General features: G+C 37.0%; 1 protein-coding gene across 1 annotated transcript in view; it reads left to right on the forward strand.

Annotated features, from left to right (window-relative positions):
- The first annotated feature begins 9,107 nt into the window (after window positions 1-9,107).
- The window catches only part of SLC27A6 (solute carrier family 27 member 6), a 40,607-nt gene continuing 24,941 nt past the window's right edge, over window positions 9,108-24,773 (forward strand). Inside the window, exons 1-4 of the mRNA XM_058823636.1 lie at window positions 9,108-9,695; window positions 17,549-17,755; window positions 19,842-20,000; window positions 21,043-21,167. Of these exons, the coding sequence (XP_058679619.1) occupies window positions 9,182-9,695; window positions 17,549-17,755; window positions 19,842-20,000; window positions 21,043-21,167 (1,005 nt within the window). The 5' untranslated portion in view covers window positions 9,108-9,181. The remainder of the gene's footprint in view (window positions 9,696-17,548; window positions 17,756-19,841; window positions 20,001-21,042; window positions 21,168-24,773) is intronic.

Below are 24,773 nucleotides of genomic sequence, written 5' to 3' on the forward strand. Positions count from 1 at the left end.
GATTATATTTAGACATACCTCACACATAATTTTTATGGTTTTGGAGCCTCAAGAAGATGATTCTGGAATTTTTACTAAAAATTACTATGGAAACCTTCTTCAAAATACTTCACTAACCACTAGTTTATGAATATGGTATTACAAAGCACACAAATGAAATAATTCTGTTATTAAATAAATACAAACAAAGATGGAGTAACCAAATTGTGAGCATACTCAAAACACCTTTAGAAAACGATTTTTAGCAACTTCCGGACACAGCCTTTATCACATTGCAAGGCAAAAGTAATAATAAGGCACTAAAACTTTTCAGAAAAACTGATGCAAAGAAATACTTTATTCCTGAAGTATATAGGTATAGTAAAGACTTCTGAACTTTAATTTCAGGCAAGCAAATAGTCAGTATGAAAGTTGGAATAATTCTCAAGCCTTATGGTGTAACTACAGCATCTTGCTTCTTTCCCCACCACCACTGCCCTTCCTTGAGTTCTCACAATGCAAAGAGCCTATACCCAATGCCTGGAAAGCAATGTAATGCTGAGGGACAGGCACAGGAAAGGGGACAGGATGTGTAGCACATCACTGGCCTCTCCGGCCTTCCTACTGCACCTTTCTCCTTGTTTATCTTTGTTCTTTCTTGCCCCCATTGTTGGAAGATGTCTGAAAAAGAAAAAAAAAAGAAGAAAAAAAAAAAAAGAAAAGGTGAAAAGAAAAAAGAAAAAAAGAAAAGAAAAAGAAAAAAGGAAAAAAGAAAAAGGGAAAAAAATTGTTAACCACCCATCTCCAGCTCTTGCTCTTTTATCAGGTGAGAGGTCTTCACTGAGCTACTTACAGAAAAGAATGCATGACAGAAAATACTTATTGCCACTCCTGAGCCTGTGCTGTCTAGGCAGAATGCTGTAGTCACTGCCATCACAAAAGTGAAACCCTTCTGCAGTTTGTGTTTTTTTCTTGCTCCAGCCTGGCAATTGTCTGCTTTGATTATCACACAAGCTAGTCAGGCAAAAACTTTCCTGCCTTGGCACAATGTTGCAATTGCAAAAGCAACTTGTAAGGTGATTTCCCCGGGCTGTTTTCAGTTATCATGGTTTGCAGGCAATGGAAATGTAGGAAAACATATCAACAACAAATTATTCCAGTGAGACCATTTTGGCTGGTCATTTTTGAGCATCGTTCCACAATCAGTGGACCTTGAGAAATCTTGCAGAATTTCTTTTGCTTTCAGTGGAAAGTAGAGATCACTACCTTATGTTAAAGCCATTTCCAAAGCTGTTAGCACAGTGGTACCTAGGCAAACAGTATTCTAGTGGAGAGAAGACAAAATGGGATTATCTCGACATTTACTAGTATCCCACTGACCACTAACACTCATGAGGCAAGTGGTCTGTTAAAACACCATTGAGACAAGACCATGAGGGTGCACATAGCCAATAGGCCAATTGTTGTTAGGCAGTTAAGGGACTGGTGTACAACACAGGCTTACTAATGTAGATTTCAGCAAGTCATTTATGAAAAAATGGCCCCTGAACACAGACATATCTTTAAAAATTTCTTTTTAAACATGATTTCTTTTTCTTGGCATGAAATAATTTTGCAACAAGATCATTCATATAGATGTAAGAAGTTACTCAACTCCATCCAGATGAAGTTTTTGGCAAGAAAGTCCCTTCCAGAAATAAAAGCATAGCTATTTACTCAGATAATGCTGACTTTAAAAGTGCCCATACTTGCCTTGTGGTTACCATGTTCTTTTTTCTTTTATTACCAGTCTAGTATTTGAAGATACCTACATACTTACCTCCTCATTTTTAAGATAACCACTTAATAACACAGACACACTCCAGGCAGTTGGAAACTAAGAAAATGGCCAATTTGTCTGAAATGTTCATGGCTTAAATTTTACAAATGCCATAAAATGACACATACAAAAGATATTTTCTTTGCATGTAGTAGAGACTGTATCACATGAATAAAAAGTAAAGTTAATGATAGTAAAGTATGTGATTGAGTCACTTTATTTGTTCCTCATTAACTTTCTTCCTACATTTGTTCCCCATTAGCCTCATGAGGTTTATCAGTCAAGGTGATTGAATATGACAGATTTCATCTGCAGTTCAAATGACAAGTTACATGAATGAATATAAAAGGTTTTATTTTTTTGTCAGAAACACTTCTCAGAAAACTGCTGAAGAAATGAGGCTCTTAGAACCTGCAAGAATCAAGTAACAAGTAGTGACATAAATTTGCCCTAATTGCCCTGAGCAACAATCACTTGGGGTGCTCTCCCCTCCACCCAAAGGCTCCAAAGGGTCTAAGTTCAGGGTTGGCAGCCACACTTACCTGAACTGAGCTGTCCTGCCCTGTGGATGGACATTGTCGTGTTCTTGTCTCTAGTCCTACCTCTGGCCTCCTCTCCTACCCTGGACCTGATCCATTACCGTGTCTGGGACTGCTGGCAGCTCCTATATGGAAGCACCCCAGCATTCAGGCGCAGGTCAGGGAGGGTGCTTTTCTCTGTGTTAGGGGCATCCTCAGAACCTGTTTTGCTCCTCAGGCTGTTGAGTAGCTCTGCTGTTGCTGCTTGGTGACTCTGATTATGCATAATGGAGTCATAGGAATAGGAAAAGGGGGTTTTCTCTCCATCATCTCTCAAAGTAAACTCCCTTGTGAAGGAAAAAAGGGAAGCATAAAAGCATGTCAAACATAGCTTCCAACAAGCAAAATTAATATGTGCCAGAAAGAGTTATTAGCTGTGTTATTAGCACAACAATGCACCAACTCAATCCAGCAAAATTAATAAAAGATCACTTTGATTTAAAATCGCATTGAGCAGAATCTACGTAAGAAGATGCTTGAGGAATGAGTCTCCTGCACCACAAAATGACTGTGGTTTCAGCATTCAGTAATGGTGAGACGTGCAGAGAAGTACAAGTACCTGTAACTCTTAAGTACTTTAAATTCTTTTCTCCCTCTTCTGCTGTAAGTTGCTTCTTGGGCCTTCAAGAGAGTTATTTTCCCTCTTCATTTCCACACCACAGAAAATGAACATGTGAGAAGAAAGAAAATTAGTGGGAATGTTTTGCTACTGAATTTTAAAAAGTCAGTATTTTAGCATATAGCCTAGTTATACCAGATGGAAAAGTATTTCTGAAAATGTTGTTCCATATAGAAGACCTAAGTTCTTAGAACATAGAGACAATAGCAGAAATGGTAGTACAAGTACAGGGAAGTGCTTCTAGCAAGAAGAGGTCACAGGAATGAACTATTATACCAGCTAACATTGATAATACTATGGTCACGGTCATCAGATAAAATTTCAAATGCAATCAAAGCACAAAACAATGAAAGCACAAATAAGGGGCAGATGTTCTCTGGCATACTGTTTAACTGTGTTGCAAACATGAAAGCTCAGAAAGCAGAGGCAAGTTGAAAACTATCTTATGTGTGCCTGAAGGCACAGAAAGCAGACACCGTGTTCTAATCCTTTGAAAGATGAGTACAGCAGCCCTTTCGCCCTTTCACCTAGAAATTCAGCATGATAATGAAAACACTGAATACTTCCAACTGGTACTTTCTGAAAACACCCTGATCTGAAAGATGCTTTTTAAAAAGAAAATTTCTTTTAAATTAAAATTTGTCTCCGTAGACATGCCCACAAACCAGAAGCAAAAATGGATATGGTAGGCATCTAGCTCATATGTGATTTCTTAGAGACAGTTACATATTTTTGAAGTTTTGCTCATGATTTCCATGCCTCATCTCCTCCATTCTGTTTTGACACAGACCAACATGCCAGAAAGTTTCCCTGACAATCACTGAAAGATTTCTTCTAGACTCTTATGTCATCCTATTCCAAGCCAGGTATGACTGTACAAAGGAATGCTTTTGTGATTTGACACGAAAAGAAAAAGGAATTGGGATACTATGCTCTGCAGTGGTAGTCTAGAAAAATTTTAAGAATAACAAAAAAATTAAGGTGTAGAACTTTCAAAAAATGATAAGGTATTTTCAAATCACCCGTAACATGAGTCAAGTTAAACTAATGGTCAAAAAAGTATCTATTTAAAGAATGTGAAAATGATAGCACTTCATACTGAGAAGTCTGTTTCCTTCTCTATCCTGTCTGGTATTTCCCCATGTTTTCAAATCTTGTTTACCTTACACCTGAGATGACACCAGAATATCCTTTATAAAGGATTTATACTCAGATTCTACTTTTCATGTGGCTCTTATTTCATCTTTCTATGTAAACAATAACCGGTTGTTTAGAGCCACATAAAGTATGCATCCCTTTGACAGGTCAGTGCCATGTCTCATACTCGATGGGAAGGAGCTGTGGAATGATTAAAATCAAAACCACTGGTTTGAGACTACCAGACTACAATGTGAAATCCTTCTATGTAATTATTTCGTATCAAGTCTGTAAGCTTGTAGCTTGCTCAATTGACATCACTTCTGGATGACAGTGGGACTGAACACCAACTCTGTCTTTTCAGGACCAAAAGACTCCCTGTTGTGAACTCATGCCATCAGCAGTCCAGGAGGTCATTCTAGGAGCAAGAAAATGTGAATATTTCAGTATTCTTCTTTGGAAGCTTATGGCTAAGTTTTGCTGGGGTGCTAGTTTATATAACTCCTAGTAAAAACACATTTTCATGAATTCAGGCAAAACTACAAATTTACCTGTAGAACCTATTCAAAGCTAAATAAAATTAAAAATAAAATTTGGTTTCAAAATTATCCATTAAATTAATAGTAAAGCTTTCTGTTAACAAAATTTCATCTACCAGAGAAGATATTTCTCTATATCTTTGAAAGTTTGCCACAAGTCTGTAGTGTTGACATGCTGTAGTGAATGACTTGAGACAAGGCACTTTATGTTATGTAAGTATTTCAAATTAATGTCCTCACACAACTACAGAATAAACAAGCATTCCAAAATATTATAAAAATTAATTTTAATTTCCTATGGATTTGAAGAACCCTAAATGCTTTCCTATAATGAAAAATATCCATAATGTCTGGTCTGTGCCATGACAACAACTTTAGACTTTACCTCCTCAGGTCTCTGTAATAACTGTAGTATGACTACACCATTCATTCCACAGATTTCCATGGGACATTATTAATCAAGAGCTATTTTTGTGTAGCTGTTTCAGCATTATGACTTGCTTATTGGCCTCTCAGACATCAAATTCTGGTTTGCTTATTACTTGTTTAATTTTAGATTTAAGATTTTAGACTTTGCTAGACATCTGTTTCACAGCTAACCTGTGGAAATTAATAGACACAATTACTTGGATATTATTGTTTTACTTTAATGGTGGTGCAATTGAAGAGTGAGATATGAAAATCTAAAAATTGCATTTTCAAGGTATTTTTATTTTTTTATTTAATATTCTGGATTATGTTCTAAAACTGAATATATATTTAAAATACAATATATATTTTGAAATATAAAAAGGGAAGCATTCAATAGTCGTGGACAATCTGCAAGACAATATTTAGAATATGATGCTATTTTCTTCCTCTCCCATATTACAGCATTCTGACAATCTGAAAAGCCAGGAATGTGTCTTTGAGTCATAGACTTCTTATCTTGAAGGAATTTCTATTTAATCTCTTTCTATTGTAGATTTCAAATCTTCTATTTCAGATGAAAAAAATTCACTACTTTAAAATTTAGTAAGAAACTAGAAAATGTATGTACAACACCATATTGTGTTATCTGGATATTAGAAGGCACAATGTGTCAAAATGGTAACATCAAAACTACAGGTTTTTTATGCTACAGAAGCATTTCTGTAATCTGTATTTTCTTGCAGCACTGAGATTTTGGTACAGGGAAATGCTTTATCTAACCACATTTAAAAAATACTTCCACACATGAATTCCACCAGTAGAAAATGACACGCCTTTATGTTTCACTATTGGGTCATAGCATACTCTCAGGCATCAAAATGTTGTCTGTTAAAGCGAAATTGAGCAGAATAATTACAGTGTTCTAAATAATTCAGGGCTCAGTGGTTTGTCTCTGGCACGAGTTTACGTGTCCTACATAATGTCAAAAGTAAATTAGATTACAGCTAATGACATTTAACAAGAACCTGAAGAACAGGTAATTTCTTGCTGTATCTTTTGGGGTTTTATTTACTAAAAAAAAAAAAAAATCACTGCACTTAAAATATGAGAACTTTCTAGGGGCTTTGTTTGAGTTAACCTTTGGAATAGTTTTAAGGTTTCTTCACAATATGGATGTACCACTTGCAAGTACGTGCTGTGTTAGTAATTTTATTCTCATAATAAGATGCTTTTTTCCCCAAACAACTATTTTTTCCAATAACTTATTCAATGCATATGGCAACTCATGTTCTCTTAACTGTTCATATGTTACATTCAACAACCCATGCATGCAGATAATTGCATCCAGATAAAAAACTACTTCACTGTTGATTTGAAGAAAAAAAATTAATTTGAGCCACTAAAATTCTATGCTGTTTACTTAAAAAAAACCCAAACCACCAAACAAATGTGCATGTATTTCCATTGGACTAAGAACCAAAACTATAGCGAACAAAAATATTGAAGGTGAATTTAACTAATTCCTAACCCACCTGGTGCTGGACCAGCTTAGCATGGAATAGAAACTGCAGATCCTTGCGTCTTAATCTGTAGTTGCTTGTGTAACCATCAAACCGAGGGACTTAGAGGGCCTTAAGGTGTAAGTTTAGGCATGTGGCTTGACTAAATAACGCAGTTTGGGGACATTGTAAGAGATTAATCCAATATCCCAGAGGAATTCTGGGCACAGGCAGGGTTTGAATCCAATTCCAGCATGGCTTTGCCTGAGTTATGTGACATTTCCATTGCCAATTGATATTTTTTGGCATGTCTTACCCATTTTTATAACACCCCAGAAAATTAATGGAAAATTTATGCATTCGAGAGTTGTCTCCCTTCAGAAGGGTATAAGAAGGAAGTTATTGCTCATGTTTACAAGAAACTTGGATACTGAGTAAAGAGGATTGATATAATTTCTATGTAGAATTAACAGAAAAAGGGGCAATTCAGAGGAGACAAACCTACAATTTTGCTTTGAAACTGTGTATTTCAGAATACCAGAGTCTTTATGTTAAAGTCTTGTGTGACAGTGGTCACAAGGGTTCTTGGATGAGGGGAGAGACGAGAATGTTGACTCTATGTTCAGAAGACTTGATTTATAATTTTATGATATATATATTACATTATAACTATACTAAAAAGAATAGAAGGAAAGGTTTCCTCAGAAGGCTAGCTAAGAATGGAACAGAAAAGAATGAATAACAAAGGCAGCTGGCTCGGACAGAGTGCGACATCCGGCTCTGCCGTGACTGGTCACTAAATTCAAACATCTACAGGAGACCAATCACGGATCCACCTGTTGCATTCCACAGCAGCAGGTAACCATTGTTTATATTTGTTTCTGAGGTCTCAGCTCCTCAGAAGGGAAAAAATCCCAAGAAAGGATTTTTAGTGAAAAGATGTCTGCGACAGTTTTGCTAATCATTTCAGTTCTTGGGGATTAGCAGCACTGATAACATCTAAGATAAAAAATTCTTCCTCTCTGTTCATGTGACATGTGGTGAGATACTAATCATTAGTCACTTTAGTAAATACAATGTTGCCTGGCTGATTTTTACCTCGCAGCACAGTATATTTAAAATACATCTCTCTTTCCACAGCCCATTCTGTATATATTTTATTTTTGTGCTCTATCAATTACCTATTGCTTTTCCTTTCATTCTCATCCATACGCCAAGAGCTTTTCATTGACCTGAACTGCTGTGCCTCCTGCTTTCTTTCTGCCTTCTTCAAAGCAATCTTTGCAAACAAGAGTATCTGTCAACCTCTATCTTCCTTCAAATCAATATGTAAGTATGCATCTTCCTTACGAGTCACGGCCTTTCCCTTTATTCATTATTTGTGCACATTTCTGTAGCAGTTGACAACAGCCCAACTCCAGTCAGTCAAATAACTACTGTAAATTTTTGAATGTTAAGCACAAGTTAATGCAGCATTTAATCTGCCTATTAGTTACTTTAAAGGAATTTTAAATACTGGCCCTTTAAGTTATCTCCGCTTAAGAAAATTAAGCTAGACCTCTGTATTCTCACAGAATGTTCTTCTGGAAGAAGTGATTTTGAAATCAGCTGAAAACCTAAATATTTCTTTCTTCCTGTAAATTTACACCTAGCTGGGACAGAACATTCACATCCACTGCACTTTGCAAGTAAGGAGCACTACGGTATCAATAAATACCTCTCAGGCTGCTTACAGTATCGCCGTTAAAGAGGCGTGAAATCTACTCATAATCTAGTTTTGCACTATTTAACTTGCTTGGATTTGTTTTCAATGCATGTCCAGTCAGCGTTCATATAACAGACCTGTGCCTGTACATTCTCAATCTAATCACACCTCGATCTTAGTGATGAAAGAGAAAAAAACCAGAGAGTTGGGAACGTCGCTCAACTCTTGAGGTGCCTGCGGCCCTCCGCTCCGGGGGTCCAGGCCTGAGGGCGGGCCGGGCTCGGGGACCGGCGGGTCTGCGCTCTGTGGGGCGGGGCGGGAGCGGCCGGCGGGAGCCACCTGCCCCCAGCGCCGCCCTCCGCCCTCCCCGCGCCCGCAGCTCGCTCAGCCGCCGCCTCGGCCCGGGGCGAGGCTTCCTGCGCCGCCGCCTTCCCCGGGAGCCAGCCCCGGGCTGCGGCCGCCGGCGGGCGTGAGCGGGAGATCGCGCCTTATGCAACCGGCTCAGGGAGAGGCCGCCGCCGCCTCGCCGGCAGCAGCAGCAGCAGCAGCGGCAGCAGCAGCCCGGTGCTGTGCGTGAGTCCCAGGGCCCAGGGGGAAGAAGGTGTCCGGCCTCAGCCGTGCGCGGGCAGCGCGGGCACTCCCGCCTCGCTCCCGCCGGGCCGTCCCGCAGGTGCGGCGAGGCGGAGGCGGGCGGGAGCTCCGGCCGTGCCGTGCCGTGCCGTGCCGTGCCGTGCCGTGCCGTGCCGTCGGAGCTCCCTGTCTCCCTAGCTCCTGAGCGGTGTTGGCCCGGGCGTCCCTCTGTGGACGGGGTGAGGGCGGGAAGAGCCTCAGCCCGTGCCGGCCTTCGCCTCCGCGCCCTGCCCGGCTGTGTGCCCGGCGGCCTGGCTGCGGAGAGATGCGTGGCTGGGACGACCTTTACCCGCTCCCAGTGCCGCCCTCCTGGGTACCGGGGGCTGCTGTCGGGATTCTTTCCTTGCACTTCATCCAGAAACTCCTCTTCCCCTACTTCTGGGCGGACCTGAGATACCTGCTCAAAGTGGTGACCTATGGCGCGAGAATGGAGATGTACCGGCTGCAGGGGAGGGTTGTCACTGTCCTGGACAAGTTTGTGAAGCTGGCGGAGAAGCAGCCCCACAAACCGTTCCTCATCTACGAAGGGACCGTTCACACCTACAGAGATGTGGACCGGAGGAGTAACAGGATAGCACAGGTCTTCCTGCAGCACGAGGCTCTGAAGGAGGGGGACACGGTGGCCTTGCTGATGGGGAACGAGCCAGACTTCATTCACGTGTGGTTTGGACTGGCCAAGTTGGGCTGCGTGGTGGCATTCCTCAACTTCAATGTCCGCTTCAGATCTCTCCTGCACTGTGTCAGTAGCTGTGAGCCCAAGATACTGGTTGTGGGAGCAGGTAGGGTATACTCCTCATTCCTGCATCCAAAGCTTTTAATGTCACGTCTCCCACATACCTGCCCTCCATATTGTTTGTTGGAAACCTGATTTAGAAATGTTCACAGAATGAAAGAAATACAGAGCTGGAGAAGGGTTCAAAATGTTGTAAAGCTTCAGCCTCTCTGGCAGAATCAATTATATTTCTGCTTTGTGAACATCCATTTAACTTTTTATTAAAGAATGTGTATTACAGGAGAGTTTTCCACATCTGAGTACAGCCTGTTCTGAGTGTTTAGTTGTGTCAGTAAAAGTGTCTCTGAAAGCATTAAAATTACCCATTAAGAATAATTTTCCATTACTTCTCAAACAGTCAAATTTAATCTTACTTAAGTAATGTACTTTATTCTCTTGTACTACCTGCCCATCTTTCTACTGATCAAACACACTGCAAAACTGGAAGGTCTAAACTTGGACTGTACAGCCTCTGCTGTTCAATTGTTTGCAGAGGTACGACAGTTTTACAATAATAAAATTTTGGAAATAGAGTACATAGGAGGTTGATTCATAATAACAAACTTACTATTGGTGTTGGATTGTCGAAGAAATTGCTGTGTTTGAATAGGTAGTGTGTGTGGTGCAACTTTCTGGAGTATTACATTTTTATTAAATACTTCAAAAGAATTTAAAATCTTGTTGTAGGCATCCTGCTCATTGTATGTTCAAATTGGGGTTAATTGTATAAACTGAAGACAGATCCAAAACATTAACTTGCCAAAACTCATTATGATGAAGTGAAAGTGAACCTGCAAGGCTCAAAGACCACACAGAAGCTTGACACTTGATTGGAAGAAAATATAACTAAATATTGCATATTATTTGTCTCATATTGTCCCTTCTCTTTAAAAGTGTTGTTTCAAGTCTCCTTTGCCTTTTTTCTGTTGCACACCTTCTTGCTTTAATACTGTTACACAAATTGTGGGGTTTTACACCCACGACACCTAAATGATAGAATTTTCTTCCATCTGATATCTACTGCTATAAAGCTGTGTTTTCAAAAATTTTTCTCTTGCATATTCTTAAATTATAAATCTTCTAATTCTGATCCTATATGATTTCCTAGTTTAAGATGTTTGGTAATTAGAACAAGCCAATGAAAACAAAACCAATTTAAATATAATCCACATACATGATAACAAGAGTTCTGAACTGACAGCTTTTCATTTTGCTTTCTTAATTAAAAAAAATCTTGTTTAGTTTCTTCTTATGAATATGTACTTTTGAGTGTATGGATTGAGGAAGGGAATTCATGTTCAGGAACTTTCTGCTCATTGACTGTGGAAAGGGAGAAACTTTGTATCAGAGCTTGCATCTGAGAGAGGTTTTTATTTAAGTTAGAGGTAACTAATGGATGAAAAACGCATTTGCAGAGCAGCGCTGGGAACTGTGTTTCTCGGGTCTTAATTTGCTACCAGCAGCTGATAGTGAGAGCAACTGTGTTGAACTATGTTCTTCTGGGATTCTGCCTCTGCTCACAAGGGAAGAGCTGTGTGCAGACAGCTGATACAACACAAATACCAACAAATTAGTCTCTCAGCTGGTATTTTACATTTTGGACTTCTTACTTTATTAATGGCTTTTAGTTTCTGCTGTAAGTTTGCTGGTCCCATGAGCCTTCAGGACTTAGAGGCTCTTTTTGTTTTTATCTGTGAAAGAAGTTAAAGTTGCTGTGTCCTCAGCTATTGACCATATCATACAGTAGCCTCTCCAACGGAGTCCAGGTTTGGCAATTGAAAGTGTATACACAGACCAGTGGCTGTGAGGCCTAACTCATACCACTCTTGAAAGAAACGTATTGAACCTAATTGTTATAGATAATAATTTCCCCCTGATGTTCATAAAAATTTCAGAGCAATGTTTAACAGTGGGATTACACAGTCAGCTACATAATTCTTAGAAATCTATTAAACATCTTTTTGTTCAGTGTTATTGTGACTATCAAGGGATTCTTCCTCATCAATAAACAAGAGTTGTTCCTTTTCCCCTTGTGGCACCATTTTCACAGAACTGTGGATAGTTTGAACATGGTATATATTTTTTTACGAAGCATTTACACTACAACCAATCCACTTGTGGTCTAATATTTGTCATTGCCATAGACAGGCATCATGTCTGGCAATTGAGACTGTTTTTTTAAAATCAGAGAATAGTATGTAATGGCAGTATTTCTGAATAGTGAAATTCTTTTAAAACTATGTAGGTTTTTTACCGTCCACAAAGAAATGCAGGTTAACTTAGCAATTCTATTTCTTGCAATGGTTAGAAACTATATCTTCAGTGTTTTGGATGACCTTTGGTCTTATTCATGGACTGCAGCACGGGAGAAATTATCCCCTTAACAATTTTACTCCCTGTGTTCAGCAAGACCAAATTTGCTCTTGAAATTCTTGTCTGTAACAGCACATTAAAACAGGAGCCTATGTACAGGTTCTACTGTTACATCTTACTGCATATCTAGTTAATATTAAGGTTTCATTTATGCTGAAGGGAACCTTCAGCTGCTGCCTGAAACAATTCTCACTGATGATGGTTTATGGCAAAATCTTCCCGGCTCAGACTGTTGATGTAGCCTCCTTTTGTGTGAGATGATTGCATCTTGAAGATTTTTTGTACCTCATTTTCAAAAATGCTTTTATTTCTTACAAATGTGATACCTCCATACAATTAGGTTTGATATTATTTATGGTTGCATTGTCTTCCATACCTTGTTCCATTTTTCATGTTGCCTCTTGTAAGAGCACTCTCATATGCCTTTTTTTACTCCTAACTTTTGTTGTGTGCCTGCATATTTGTCAGGCATTGTGGTTTGGTAAGCCCATCCAATTAGTATTGTCTTTGCTTCAGCACTTGGAATCAGACTTTCTTCTGATCTGACAATTGCTTTTTCTAACTTGTACTTGGATTGCTTTTTCTAACTTTAGTTCAGAGTGTTTCAGTAGTATTTAAGTTTTGTGGATTTGATTTTGTCTTAATGTATTCTATGAACTCAGCAACTGAATGTTTTATTCAGATATGTTATAAAAAGTCCCAGATATGTTATAAAAACTTCAGGATTTCTTTCTCTTGTTGGTTTCCTATATGAAATGGCTATCTCTAAAGTGTGGGGTTTTTTCCTATGACACTGATGGTCTTTTAATTAATTTAGTGCAATCAAGTAAATTTTTTTGTCTTCTTGTCCGGGCTCTGGCTAAAAGGCAAATATGGATTCTATTATTTGCCAATATTTAGTCTTTCTATTCCTTCCATTTGCCTTTGTGTCAGAGAGACAGAGTTTTTTTACTTTAACTTCTCTCATTTGTCTTTGTTCCCAGAATATTTAGCTCTTGCTTTAATTTGTTGCTTAACCTTTTCACACTTCCATTCCCAGAAACATTTTCTCCCACCACTCCCATTTTGGGGAATGTTTCTTGAAAGAGGTTCAAAAGCTAGAGTTTCAAACTGCATTTTTAATAAAACTGTAGTTAACTAACTTTTATGTCAATGAGGAACTTGTAAAAGAGAAAGAAAGAAACTATGTTCTTCTCTCTCTAAAGCTGTTCATTCTTACTACAGGTTACCAGACTATGCCACCCTTAGTTGTTTAAATAAGCTTCTGGTTAAACAGAGGAGGCGCTGCTTAAAATGAAGACATCTTTTAAGGTGTTATGTCCTTTTTGGTGCATATTTCTATTGATCGAAAACTTGCTTGAAGAAGGGATCACATTGCATCTGTTCTATCATTGTATCTATAGCAGTATCTACATCAGCAATATTACTAAACAACACATACAGTTCAGTGAACCATGAGAAATGCACAAATGGAATTTATTTGCCAGGGCATCTCTAATCTGTTCCTACTGGGAAGAATTCAGCCCAGAGTAGGACATCCCAGATTGCCATCATGACTTCTGATGCAAGGATTCAGCTGTTAAGGATTGCTTTCTAAACTCCATGAGATTGATTTACATCAGTCCTGGTAACAGAGGCTATTAAAGGAGTGTACATGCTGCATGGACACGTGTGGGCAGTGTGCTCTACGTGGCTCTGCTTGAGCAGGGAGATCGGACCGAGGTGACCTCCAGAGGGCCCGTTCTATTCACAGCCGTCTTGTGATTTTGCAGTTCTGTACAGTGGTTTGTCTCTCAGCTGTATTGCATTTTTCTGGCCAGAAGTTTTTACTCTTGAGGCACTAGCAGTGCTTTCTGCTGCTGCTGCTGGGTGTATTCTGAGCTTTACAGAAGCATGTCTAATCCTGGAGAAAGACAGTAAGTAAAGTATTTTTTGAATTTGTAAATTAAAGTCAGTTGATGTTACATACAACTAGAAGTCTCATCTGTCATGTTAGTCACTGAATGAAAAAAATAATGGATTGTATGGAAACAACCTTTTCTTTTCCATTTGGAATAAAAAAGCTATTTAGACCTAAACATTTAGAAGAGGACTGTGGAAGACACCTGCTCTGTTAGACACCATATCTCTATGATGACTTACTCTTACTCTAGTCTGTGTCTTGTCCCAGATGGTCTTTGGGGGGTAAAAAAGAGCTGACTGTGATTTGCAAAGTGGTTTCTATTTTGTTATTCTTACTGCCTTCAGTGGCACTTCAAGACACCAGCACTGATCCTGAGCTACATCTGACTTTTCTGCTATTATTACTTTGTGAGAAGCCATGCTGAGTCACTTGGGGGATCAAGTACAAGTAACAATTACTTTCTGAGGCCAGACAGTGTGGGGAAGAGTCCGGACTTGATATAACTTCCTGAACATATCAGCCAGGGTACACATCAAAGTTATGTAAGACCCATTTCTTGGAGTTTTCTTTCTGAGTAACTTTCTGTTCAGTACAAACTGATCTCATAATCTAATGTATTCCTTTCATCAGCATGGGACTGTGTCCTTGCCAACAGCCTGCATGATCTCTCTGCTAGAAAATAACATAAAAAACCTTTGTGCAATGGGAAGCCTGGGACAGTAGTTCAAAACATATTTTCCTTGCTTTCTCAAAAGATGTAACTGAGTTATGTATTCATGCGAATATAAAGTAACAGTTTCACAAACTTTTACTGAATGATGCTTTAAAAGTAAGACAAGAAAAAAAGCAAACAAAAGCAAAAAACATATCCATCCTGATAAATTCCAGATATTTTTTCCCAGTAGAAGCCAAATAACTAGCAAATGGCAAACATTTGTATACAAGCCATGTAAACAGTACAGATGGAACTTGCCAAATTTTCTATGAGGAGATCTTTCTCCCAAAACAAGTAACCCAAAATCTGAATATACTTTTGTAGTGTAAAGAGTAAATAAGTATTACTTGGGTAAAACTCCAAGTTTAAATAGCAGAATTGCTTTACTGTAATTGCTTTTCTGTATGAGGTGCACATACAAGGTGCCTCTAGAAATATACAAATTATAGCTCTTCCAACAGGGCTGTGTCTTCCTGACAGGTGGAAAAGATGATATGTAAAGACTAGACAGCCCTACACAATGTCTGGCACAGAAGTTTTCTGTTTGGGGAACAAAATGTTAATTGACGATCATTAGAACTATTATTTGGAAATATGTTGTTACAACTGAGAGTCATCTCCAAACATCCTATCTCATGTGTGTTCCAGAAGTAACTTTCAGTTTCTGACACTTTAAATACAGCTGTTTTAACTTACCTTTTTTTATTCAAGAAATAATTTATTGTTTATTCTGTTCTGTGCTATCTACTGAGAAGTTTGTTTCACGATAACTTTTAATTACAAGCTGTTCATGTATTGTTCCAAGTACTAGATTCCTGAGCACAGAAGAAAAATTATGCTGTGTAATCATTTAATTGTTCAATAGCAGTAAAAAGCTCCATAGCCACTGGTTTTAAGAGTGAGTGTTTGGAGAAAAAAATTACAAGTGTGTATGTTTAATATGATGATTAATCTTAACTATTTTGGGTAGATATGTTTCAGTCTACCAAAAGGGAACTGTGTCCTCATGTCATTTTTGAATCTTAAATGAGTGCATCTGCAGGGTTGAAATTAATAGTTCCTATCTTTCTTCCTTTGCCGCACAAAAAGGGGGAAAAAAGAAAAAGAAGAGGGAAATCCTCTTCTTTTTGACAGATTTGCATTGTAGGTGAAGCTAGTGCACTAATAAAGAATGATGGAGAATCTATATTCTCTACTTTTGAAAACAGAAATAGAACACCAGCTACTTCCAACACCTCTGTTTCTTTTGCTAGGTTCTACACAGGCTCTCCTTAGTATATTTGAGAGACATATATTCATAATAGGAAGACAAAGTCAGTATGAGATGGTAATATGTACATAGTTATTCCATGACACTTCATTGATTAATATGTGTTAGAAGTAGTACAGTTGTATTTTTCTATTTATTGCTCAAAAATATGCCATAATTCCATAATACCACAGCTAGACAGAATTGACATGCCAAGGAACCTTGACATTCATGGCATCAGGTTTCCTGAAGTTAATACTACTGTTCTTGATATTATTTTTTGTTCTAATTTTTTCACTCTGTTGCTGTCTATAGTGGGACTGTACTCCAGTGATTCAAACAGCATCTTTCAGATTTAAAGTTATTTGGGTGATTTCTTCCTGAAATCATTCTGCAGTACTAGGAAAGTTAGAAAACAAAATTTTTAGTGTTACACTACGTCAGATCTCTTTGCTAAATGTTCATAAAATATATAAAATTTGTACTCTGTAGGCTTTGGGTTTGTAAAACATGTTTAGTTGATGATAGTAGGCAGTATATCTGTAATAGCAATTGTGTGTTATTAATTAAAATAACTACATCAGTTTATCATTATTAAAGCAGCTTTCTAAAAGATTAAAAATCTTCAGTTGTTTTGGCATAAAATTTATGCATATGGTATCCATATTTATTATTTGTGAAGTGAGTTTGGAGTTGACATCAGGATTTCAAATGCCGGCTCTGGCAATGCCTCATTGTGAGGTTCTGGGTGAGTCATGTCAACTTTGTTTATTCAAATTTATTCAACTTTATTTATTATAAGAACTGAGATAATAAAATAAATTTATATCCATAGGTTTATTTGTAAGATTAATTACTTAGACTGAGATGTATCAAAGCCCTAAGGTATAAATGAGTTCTACTGGAAACAGTATTGTTCCTGTTCTTGGTATGTTTCCTGGATTAGTACTTTAACGACTGTGCAGTTTTCTGAGAAAGTGACATTGTAAAAATGCTTCAAAATATAAATACCAAATAGGTTATTTAAGGATTATATCTTCTATATATTTTCTTTTTTATTTACTCTGGGAACTGCTCTCACTGTTTCTTTCCTGATAAGCCAACGGAATAGAACTTAGTTAAACTGCTGTTTCTTTTTAAATTAGTCACTTCTGTGCTTTTGAAAAGAAATTAGTTCTCAAAAGGAGATTGCTGTTGAGGGCATCCAAGGAAACCTGTACTGTAATTATCAGTTATGCATATATCTGCCTCAATGGATTTCTTCAAGATTTATTTGAAGTTGAAACTTAACCACATTTCATTCTAGTCTTAACAATGACTAAGTGTTACCTAAAATCATGTGGACAATAGGAGCAAATAATCACGGCTCACAAGTTTGCCTTGACAGCTAGTTGACCATTCTACTATGGGATGGGATCAGTGGTATTTTTAGCATATTATATCTTGTTTTCAGTGGATTTTCATTCTAGTTCATTGTTATTTTATTGAATCTATATCCATGGAGGTGACTTGCATTTCTTTTTCTATTATAAAAAGTAAAACTTTAAGAGAAAAATTACTTTATTATCTAGGTTTATGAAGGCATAATGGAATTAACATCATTTCATGTTAATTTTTAAGATTTGCTTGGGACGTTGGAAGAAATTCTTCCTAAACTTCAAAAAGATGTTAGTGTTTGGATAATGGCCAAGGACTCCACGTTTCCAAATGTGCATACCCTTTTGGACAAAATAGAAGCCGCATCTGAAGACCCTGTTCCAGTTAATCGATGCTCTGCCAACACTCTTAAGTCAGCTGTGTTATATATATTTACTTCGGGAACAACAGGTACAGATCTTCTAAAGAGTCCATGTTTTCCTTCAGCTTGCATCTAGAAACTTGATTTTTCTGAAACTCTGGTATCTCAATAGCAAAATGTCATGTTTCTCATCTAGAAGCATTACTATAGAAAACTGCTCATATTGGGTTTCTCTTCAGTGGTTTATGGGTTTCTCTTCTTTATTTTTTCCTGCCACATTGTACAAATACAATGAAAGGCTTTACCTCTTATTACTTCACAGATCAGGTGTTTATAAAACATTGCTTTTTTGGTCGGTTTACAATCATAATAGATAGTATTTTGTGACCACATAACACTCCCTAGCTAAAGTTATTAAGATTTTTACCTAGAACTTTAAAAAATAATCTTGAAACACTCAAATAGACATTTGTTTTTCTTACATTAAGTTGTGTTTTATGCAGGTCACTGTAGAGACAGAAAATAGGATTAAGTTACTAGCCTTTTAGTTTAGAAACAGATGTCTGAATTGTGCTCCAGCAGCTAAGAAGCTAATACTTAAAAAAACCTGATCACTGACATGAAAGGCAGCATTGTTTTTAAGCTGAGTGGATTGGCATTCTCATTCAATTGAATGCAACAGTTTTAGCCACATGAAGATTGAAAATACTTATGTGGTTTGAGGCTTTGTTCCTTCATACAAATAATAATTTTATTTATTTGCTTCAGGTTCTTAGGAAAAATTAGGAGATAAGAACATCAGTCTCCAATAAGTTAGGAAGTTATAAATATTGTCAAGAGAAGAGGTTTTATTTGAAATTCTACTAATAGAAATATGCTTAAGCTTGCTTGTTAAGAGTTGGGAGTTAAATTAGCTTAAAAAAATTACAGAATTATCCAGATGGGATGATTTTGTTCTTACAATTAGAATCAAAGTATCTGTGTGAAGTCTCAAGTTTCAGGTAGAATTTGAAATATTTCTGAAACTTTGTATGAAATACAAGAATTTACATTGAATTTCTATTATGTACTATGTAACTAATATCATAAGGTTTGTGTAGTCTGAAGAGTATGGAATAACTAATTCTGAGTTACTGAACATTTTCACCTGTTTTGACTGATAATCTTAGTTAAAAGAAAGGAGTGTTTTGCACAGTCTGTAGTAATCTGTCTGTAAAGGCAGAAGTAAAAACTCAAGACTGTAGAAAACTTCTTACTATAAGCAATTTATTGGCAACCTAGGCATATTCCCTTTTCACTTAAGTGTTGAAAAGTGGAATAGCCTGGAGGGTAGCTCAGCTCTCCACAGATTATACTTCCAGCTCTAGCTAAGTCTTCAAATGAACCATAGCTTTGCAGAATAGGTGAGAAAACTTTGTGAATCATTATATTTTTTAAAGTATTGAACTGTTCTCACCGTTCATCATCAGCCTGACTCAGCCTGAAATTTGTGTGTGTGTTTGAGAACACAAATATTATGCAAGATCACATCCCCTACTCAGATTAATAGGTGAAGGGTAGTAGCACAAGAAGCCCTTGCCTGAGAGTCTGCATGTTGCTGAAGACAAGTGCTGTGCTGAACTTGGGCAAACTCTTTCAGAAGAACCTAACTGATGTGGTCTTCTCACAAATTTTTTTCTTTTTTGTTAATTCGTCATAGGCTTCGTAGAGTTCTAAAACAAATAGGAAGATGTATGATTCTTAGATAAGCACCCATTGTGTGACCTATTCCATGGAGATCCCATACCTTTCTTATTTGCCTTACTATCACTATGACTCTTGCCTGAACAAGATCTGGTGTGATGCCTCTTTATGTTAAAAGAGGTCCATATCTACAGTACATTTTTTGTCCCTTTTTGCTTTCTATAATTTGCTAGCAGCAAACCAGTGAGTTTCTTTATGTTTCCAATTACTTGAATGACTGTGACATCAAACTAAATAGCAAAGAGATGAGGTTACAAACTGGTTAATCTTTATATAAACATTGTATTAAACAGACAGTTGTCTATTTAGGTCGTCTAAAAAGATGGTTGACAATTTGATTACAGAAGTAAAAATTGACTCTTGTGATTTTAGAGACTTCATACAGATTCCCTTTAAGAAATGCTTTAGTGCATTATTTTGATTTTATTACAGGTCTTCCAAAGGCAGCAGTCATTAGTCATTTACAGGTTCTTAAAGGAGCTGCTGGACTGTGGGCTTTTGGTGCTACTTCAGAAGACATCATTTATATTACTCTGCCCCTTTATCACAGTGCAGCTTCTCTTCTTGGCATTGGTGGATGCATTCAGCTGGGTAAGGCTTGTTTGCTTTTGTTGTTAATAGAGAATGAATTATTATAAAAATGTCTAAAACATGCTTAGGTTCACTAGCCCTAGGGAAGCTAATGCTTTGCTCAAATTCAGTGAGTAGTCTTTTTTGGAATAACTGTATTTTGGGGAGAGGGAATGTTTTGTACTAACAAGTGATCTCTACAAGCTCTCTTTGTGGTGAAGAATTAGTTGTCATAATTTGCATCACAAATGTTTTGACTTCTTCATATTTAGGTCAAAAGGAGGCTAAGGACATATACAGTATTTTGGCAGTGTGTATGGTGCATTAGTGTATGTACTACTAAGTACAGTAGAATAGAATTAAAATGTATTTGGTGAACTTAAAATATTGACAAATACATTGATTACTACTGACTGTGAAAGCTTTTTCATGTATTTTTAAATCCCTTGACTTTTTATCCATTTGATTTGTGTACTTTTACTTTTGTGTTTTAACACTGGCAAAAAATCAGATGTATTACTGAGACAATGTAGGTGTCCTCAATGGCTCTTTTCTAAAAGATTTATTTGGAACTCCATGGCAAATACTTTGTTTCCTTATGGGTCAAGTTCAAGTCAGAGCAAGGGAAAAATAATTTTATTATGGGTTAATAATACAGTTATGAATCAGCATTAATGAATACTTTCTTGAGAAATAAGGCTTCAGTGATACTCACTTGATTTACTAATCAGCCTGAATCTTCTGGATTTTTCAGTTTGAAATGCTTGAACACAAGAGTTCATGTTAAACTCTTAAAATACGTTACAACACCAACAGTGTTGTAAGAAGAGAAGCTGACTTGTTTTTAAGCTCTGATCTATTACATTGCTGTCTCAGCCAGGAGGCTGATTTCCTCTGCCTTCTTTGCCTACCAGGTTTGAACACATACCTTCAAATAAAACAGCTTAAATACTGCATAGTTCTCTGAGCAAGGCTGTTTTAGTTCCTCAGATGATCTGTCTTATAGCTAAGCTGCCACATGGAGCAATTGCCTAATTTCATTTTCCCTACTGTTTCCATAAAGGTGCAACCTGTGTGTTAAAAAAGAAGTTCTCAGCTAGTCAGTTTTGGAGTGACTGCAGAAAGTACAATGTGACTGTCATCCAGTACATTGGAGAACTCTGCCGTTACCTTTGCAATCAGCCAGTGGTAAGTGGAATCAAAGTGATGCCTATTTGTCTGACAGTACATTTATTTTTCTTCAAGTGGATATGGCAAAAGGGAAATTAAACTGTATTAGGCATGTACTTCTGCCCTTCCTTTTATGTGAGGTTCTGCAAATATGCGGTGATATGTAGATGCTTAAATAAAAATAATGGCTTGAATCATGAAGGTATGCTAAAAGTATTATAAGGAACAATTTTGACAATAAAAACTGATTGAATATCATCTGTGATAAAGTACTGTTTCATGGAATTTTGCAAGGTAAGTTCAAACAACCAGGAGTACTTTCCAATGCCTTTTCTAAATTTTCAGAACTCTTTTCTTGGCACATGTGTGTGTCAGAGGTCTCATATTTTGTACACTATGTTTTAGCACTGTTTTGTTTTGCGAAATGTGCATATTCTGAGACCATCTAAATAATATTTTTAAACTTAGAAGGGGCTTGGTCTAGGTTAGCAGCTTTTTGTTCAAAGTGAACAATTTGCTTTTTTTTCCAATTATAGAACTATTCTAGACAACAAATATTTAGCAGAACAGAAAGAATTTTGTGAAAATATACACAAGTTGGATGCAGTGCAACTGTTATCGCTTTGAAAAGCCTCCCTTTGCCGCTATCATAATTTCATTTTGTTATTTCACAAAAATAATCAGTGGTTTATTTCCTTTTCATTGAATCTTATTAAAATGACTCATCTCTTAGGAAAAGGTACCAGAAACTCAAAGTATTTAATTTGAAAATTATTAACATCATCCTTAAGCAGTATTCTAAAATAAGGGAATGCAAATCAGTCTTGTTTTCCAACAGAATAGTAATTTGCATTAATATCGGAGTTGCTGACCAAAGAATGGAAAAGGTCATTGGATTGCTTTTCCCAGAGGAAAATTTTCAAAAGTATATTTAAGCAATGTAGTTGTGGGTCATGGATCCAACTGCTCTATCCATGTGTACCCCAGTAAAGTAGAAGTTCTTGAATTAAAGGGAGCATGGATGATGGCCTGGTGAAGACCTCTGGTGCTGATGAGAAACCAGAATAGTGATACCTTCTCTGATTGTTTTTTGTGTGTTTTTTTGTTGTTGTGGGGTTTTTTTGTGGGGGGTATGTCTTAGGATTTTGTTTGTTTTTGATTTTTATTTGTTTGGGGGATTTTAACTTTCTAGTAAAATAAACAAAAACTTAGTTGATAACAAAAAATCAAGTTATAAATCATAAGAAAAAGTCAAGGCATTGTGGAGGCATAGTTTTTATAAATTGTGGGTTTTTTTCCTCCATTGTAGGCTAACTTGATTGCCATAACATCATTTCCCTTCTCACCAAAACTTTGTAACTTCTGCTGTGTTTGCAGTCTGAGATATTAATTATTCCCTTTTTCTATTCTCTTACTGTACAGGAAGAACATGACTTCTTTTCACACTCCTTTTTTATGTTAAAGCACAAGTTATAGATTAATATACTTAATTTGTGATTGAAACTCTTCTAATTTTCAATCTTTACCAAGCTACTGTGAAGTAAAAGCAATTTTAAATTGTGCAAATAAAGTCATTTTTACCATCCTTAACTATTTATATACTGCATACAGTGGTTATACAATCATTAACTATTCATTAACCATATAACTATTCTATTTGTTAATTTATGTGCATATTTTCTAGGAGCTGGCTTATCTAAACTCTTTCTTCTGTCAGGCTAAAGGGTTTTGTTTTGTTTTTACTTGCTTGCTAAGCCTCCTCAAGAAAAATTCAAATTATAAAACAAATCAGTTTGACAGCTAGGTACTTGAAGAAAAATACTAAGTATCTGTCATGTTAAAACTGGAAGAGAAACATGTTCGCACAAATGAGTGGAAGGTTTCAAAATATCTTATGCAATTTTAGTTTTCAGGTAAGCAAAACAATTACCTGACTTGGATTCCCTATTTAAGTTTCGTTAATGTAGAAGTACAATGTATGCTAGCAGCATGAGAAAGATATGGTGCATTTTAAAGTTATGTCAGGATATTATATGGGCACTGTTCATGAGATTAGAGTGCTACAAAGCCCTTCTCATCAGCCCAGATTAAATCCATGGCAATTACCTTATTTTCTTAATTTAATTTAGTGTTTCTTTAACACTAAACTTGAAATAAATGGTATATTGTTTACAATTGGAGTCCATGCTGTGGCCTCAAAGTTCATAAATTCTGAATTGAACTTTGGGCTAGTCTTTGTGGTAGCATGTAGGCTCTTGGCTGAGCTTTCCCTATTAGTTTTGTCTTGTTTGATCATTCTGTCTCCCACTCACATTTGCAAAAGTTCTTGAAGACTCTTGCAGCAAATTTTTCTGAGGTTATTCTGTATCCAGTTTGGTTTAGTAATCTGTTGTCTGGAAAGAACATTTGTTAGAAAAGGAAGTTATCTTTTTTCCTTAGGTACAAGTACAAAAAGATCTGGCTTTATGTGACATTTATAGATTTTGCTGGGTTTCCAAGTGAGTAATCCTCAAGCCTGTCCTCTTCCAAACACTTCTTCTGCAGCATTTTGATAGTAGGAAAATACAGTTACCAGCATTGATGGCTAATAGCCATTAGCAGCTACAAAATGGATCCATCTGTAAGATATGAGCATGACTACTCCAGTGAAGAAGAATATTTAGAAAATTGATATACTGGTCTTGCTGGCTGACATTGCTCAAAGTCTCTATTAACAGTGATCTGAAAAACTACAAGAGTATGGCATAGCAGAGCTCCCTGTATTGCCTCTTAGCAAAAGCCTTGGAATGCTTCTCTTCTAATCCGTGGATATATTTTCCTTAGACACTTGCAGCTAATTTAAATTTTAGCATCTGAACTGTAAATGAAACCTTCCAAAGGCAGTTGCAGATTTATTTCAAATTTGACATAATGATGAGCTATTTAATAATGCATTGTATCCTGAAGCTTTTGGAAAGAAGGGAGTGGCAATGCAGCATCTCCTTCCTGCTTTTCTGTAAAGATTTGCATCCTGAAAAGTGTTACAAACAGAGGTTAGAAATCAGTGTCCTTAACCATTATGTCATGTTTTCTACTTTTGTAAGCTGTGATGCAGTGTGACAGTATTTGTATGATTTATGATACCTTGCATGAAATAGGTAAGCTCTCTATTAAAACCAGAGCTCACTTCTGCTTCTATTCAAAGTCTGTGTCACAAATAATTGTATCATTGCTTACAATTTCCCATTTAATATATGTCCTGTTTTATGTCCGCTTGGTATTGAGACAGTGTTATCCTCTGGCACAGGTAATATTTCTTATTTCCTTGGGGTTACCTAAGTGTATAAGACCATGCTTATCAGCTCTCAGACTTTGTTTTGTTAAGCTGAGGCAAGACAGTCTCTCTAATAGATACAGTTTGGCCACAGGTTCTTTGGATAGGATTAAGCTCTCTGAAACTACTTCAGAGAAGATGCTTAGGATTTATTGTGTTAAAAGTCTTCTGTGTTAGAACAATAGTAGTGAAGAAGGTGAAAACAAGGAATACAGTGCTACTGGGATAAGAAAACAGAATGAATATTTATTTCCCTGCAGTTGACTAAAGTGTTGTGAAGAGTGATATAAGGATGGGGTTTACGTAGTTAG

The sequence above is a fragment of the Ammospiza caudacuta genome, chromosome Z (assembly GCF_027887145.1).
Source record: "Ammospiza caudacuta isolate bAmmCau1 chromosome Z, bAmmCau1.pri, whole genome shotgun sequence".
Taxonomy (NCBI): domain Eukaryota; kingdom Metazoa; phylum Chordata; class Aves; order Passeriformes; family Passerellidae; genus Ammospiza; species Ammospiza caudacuta.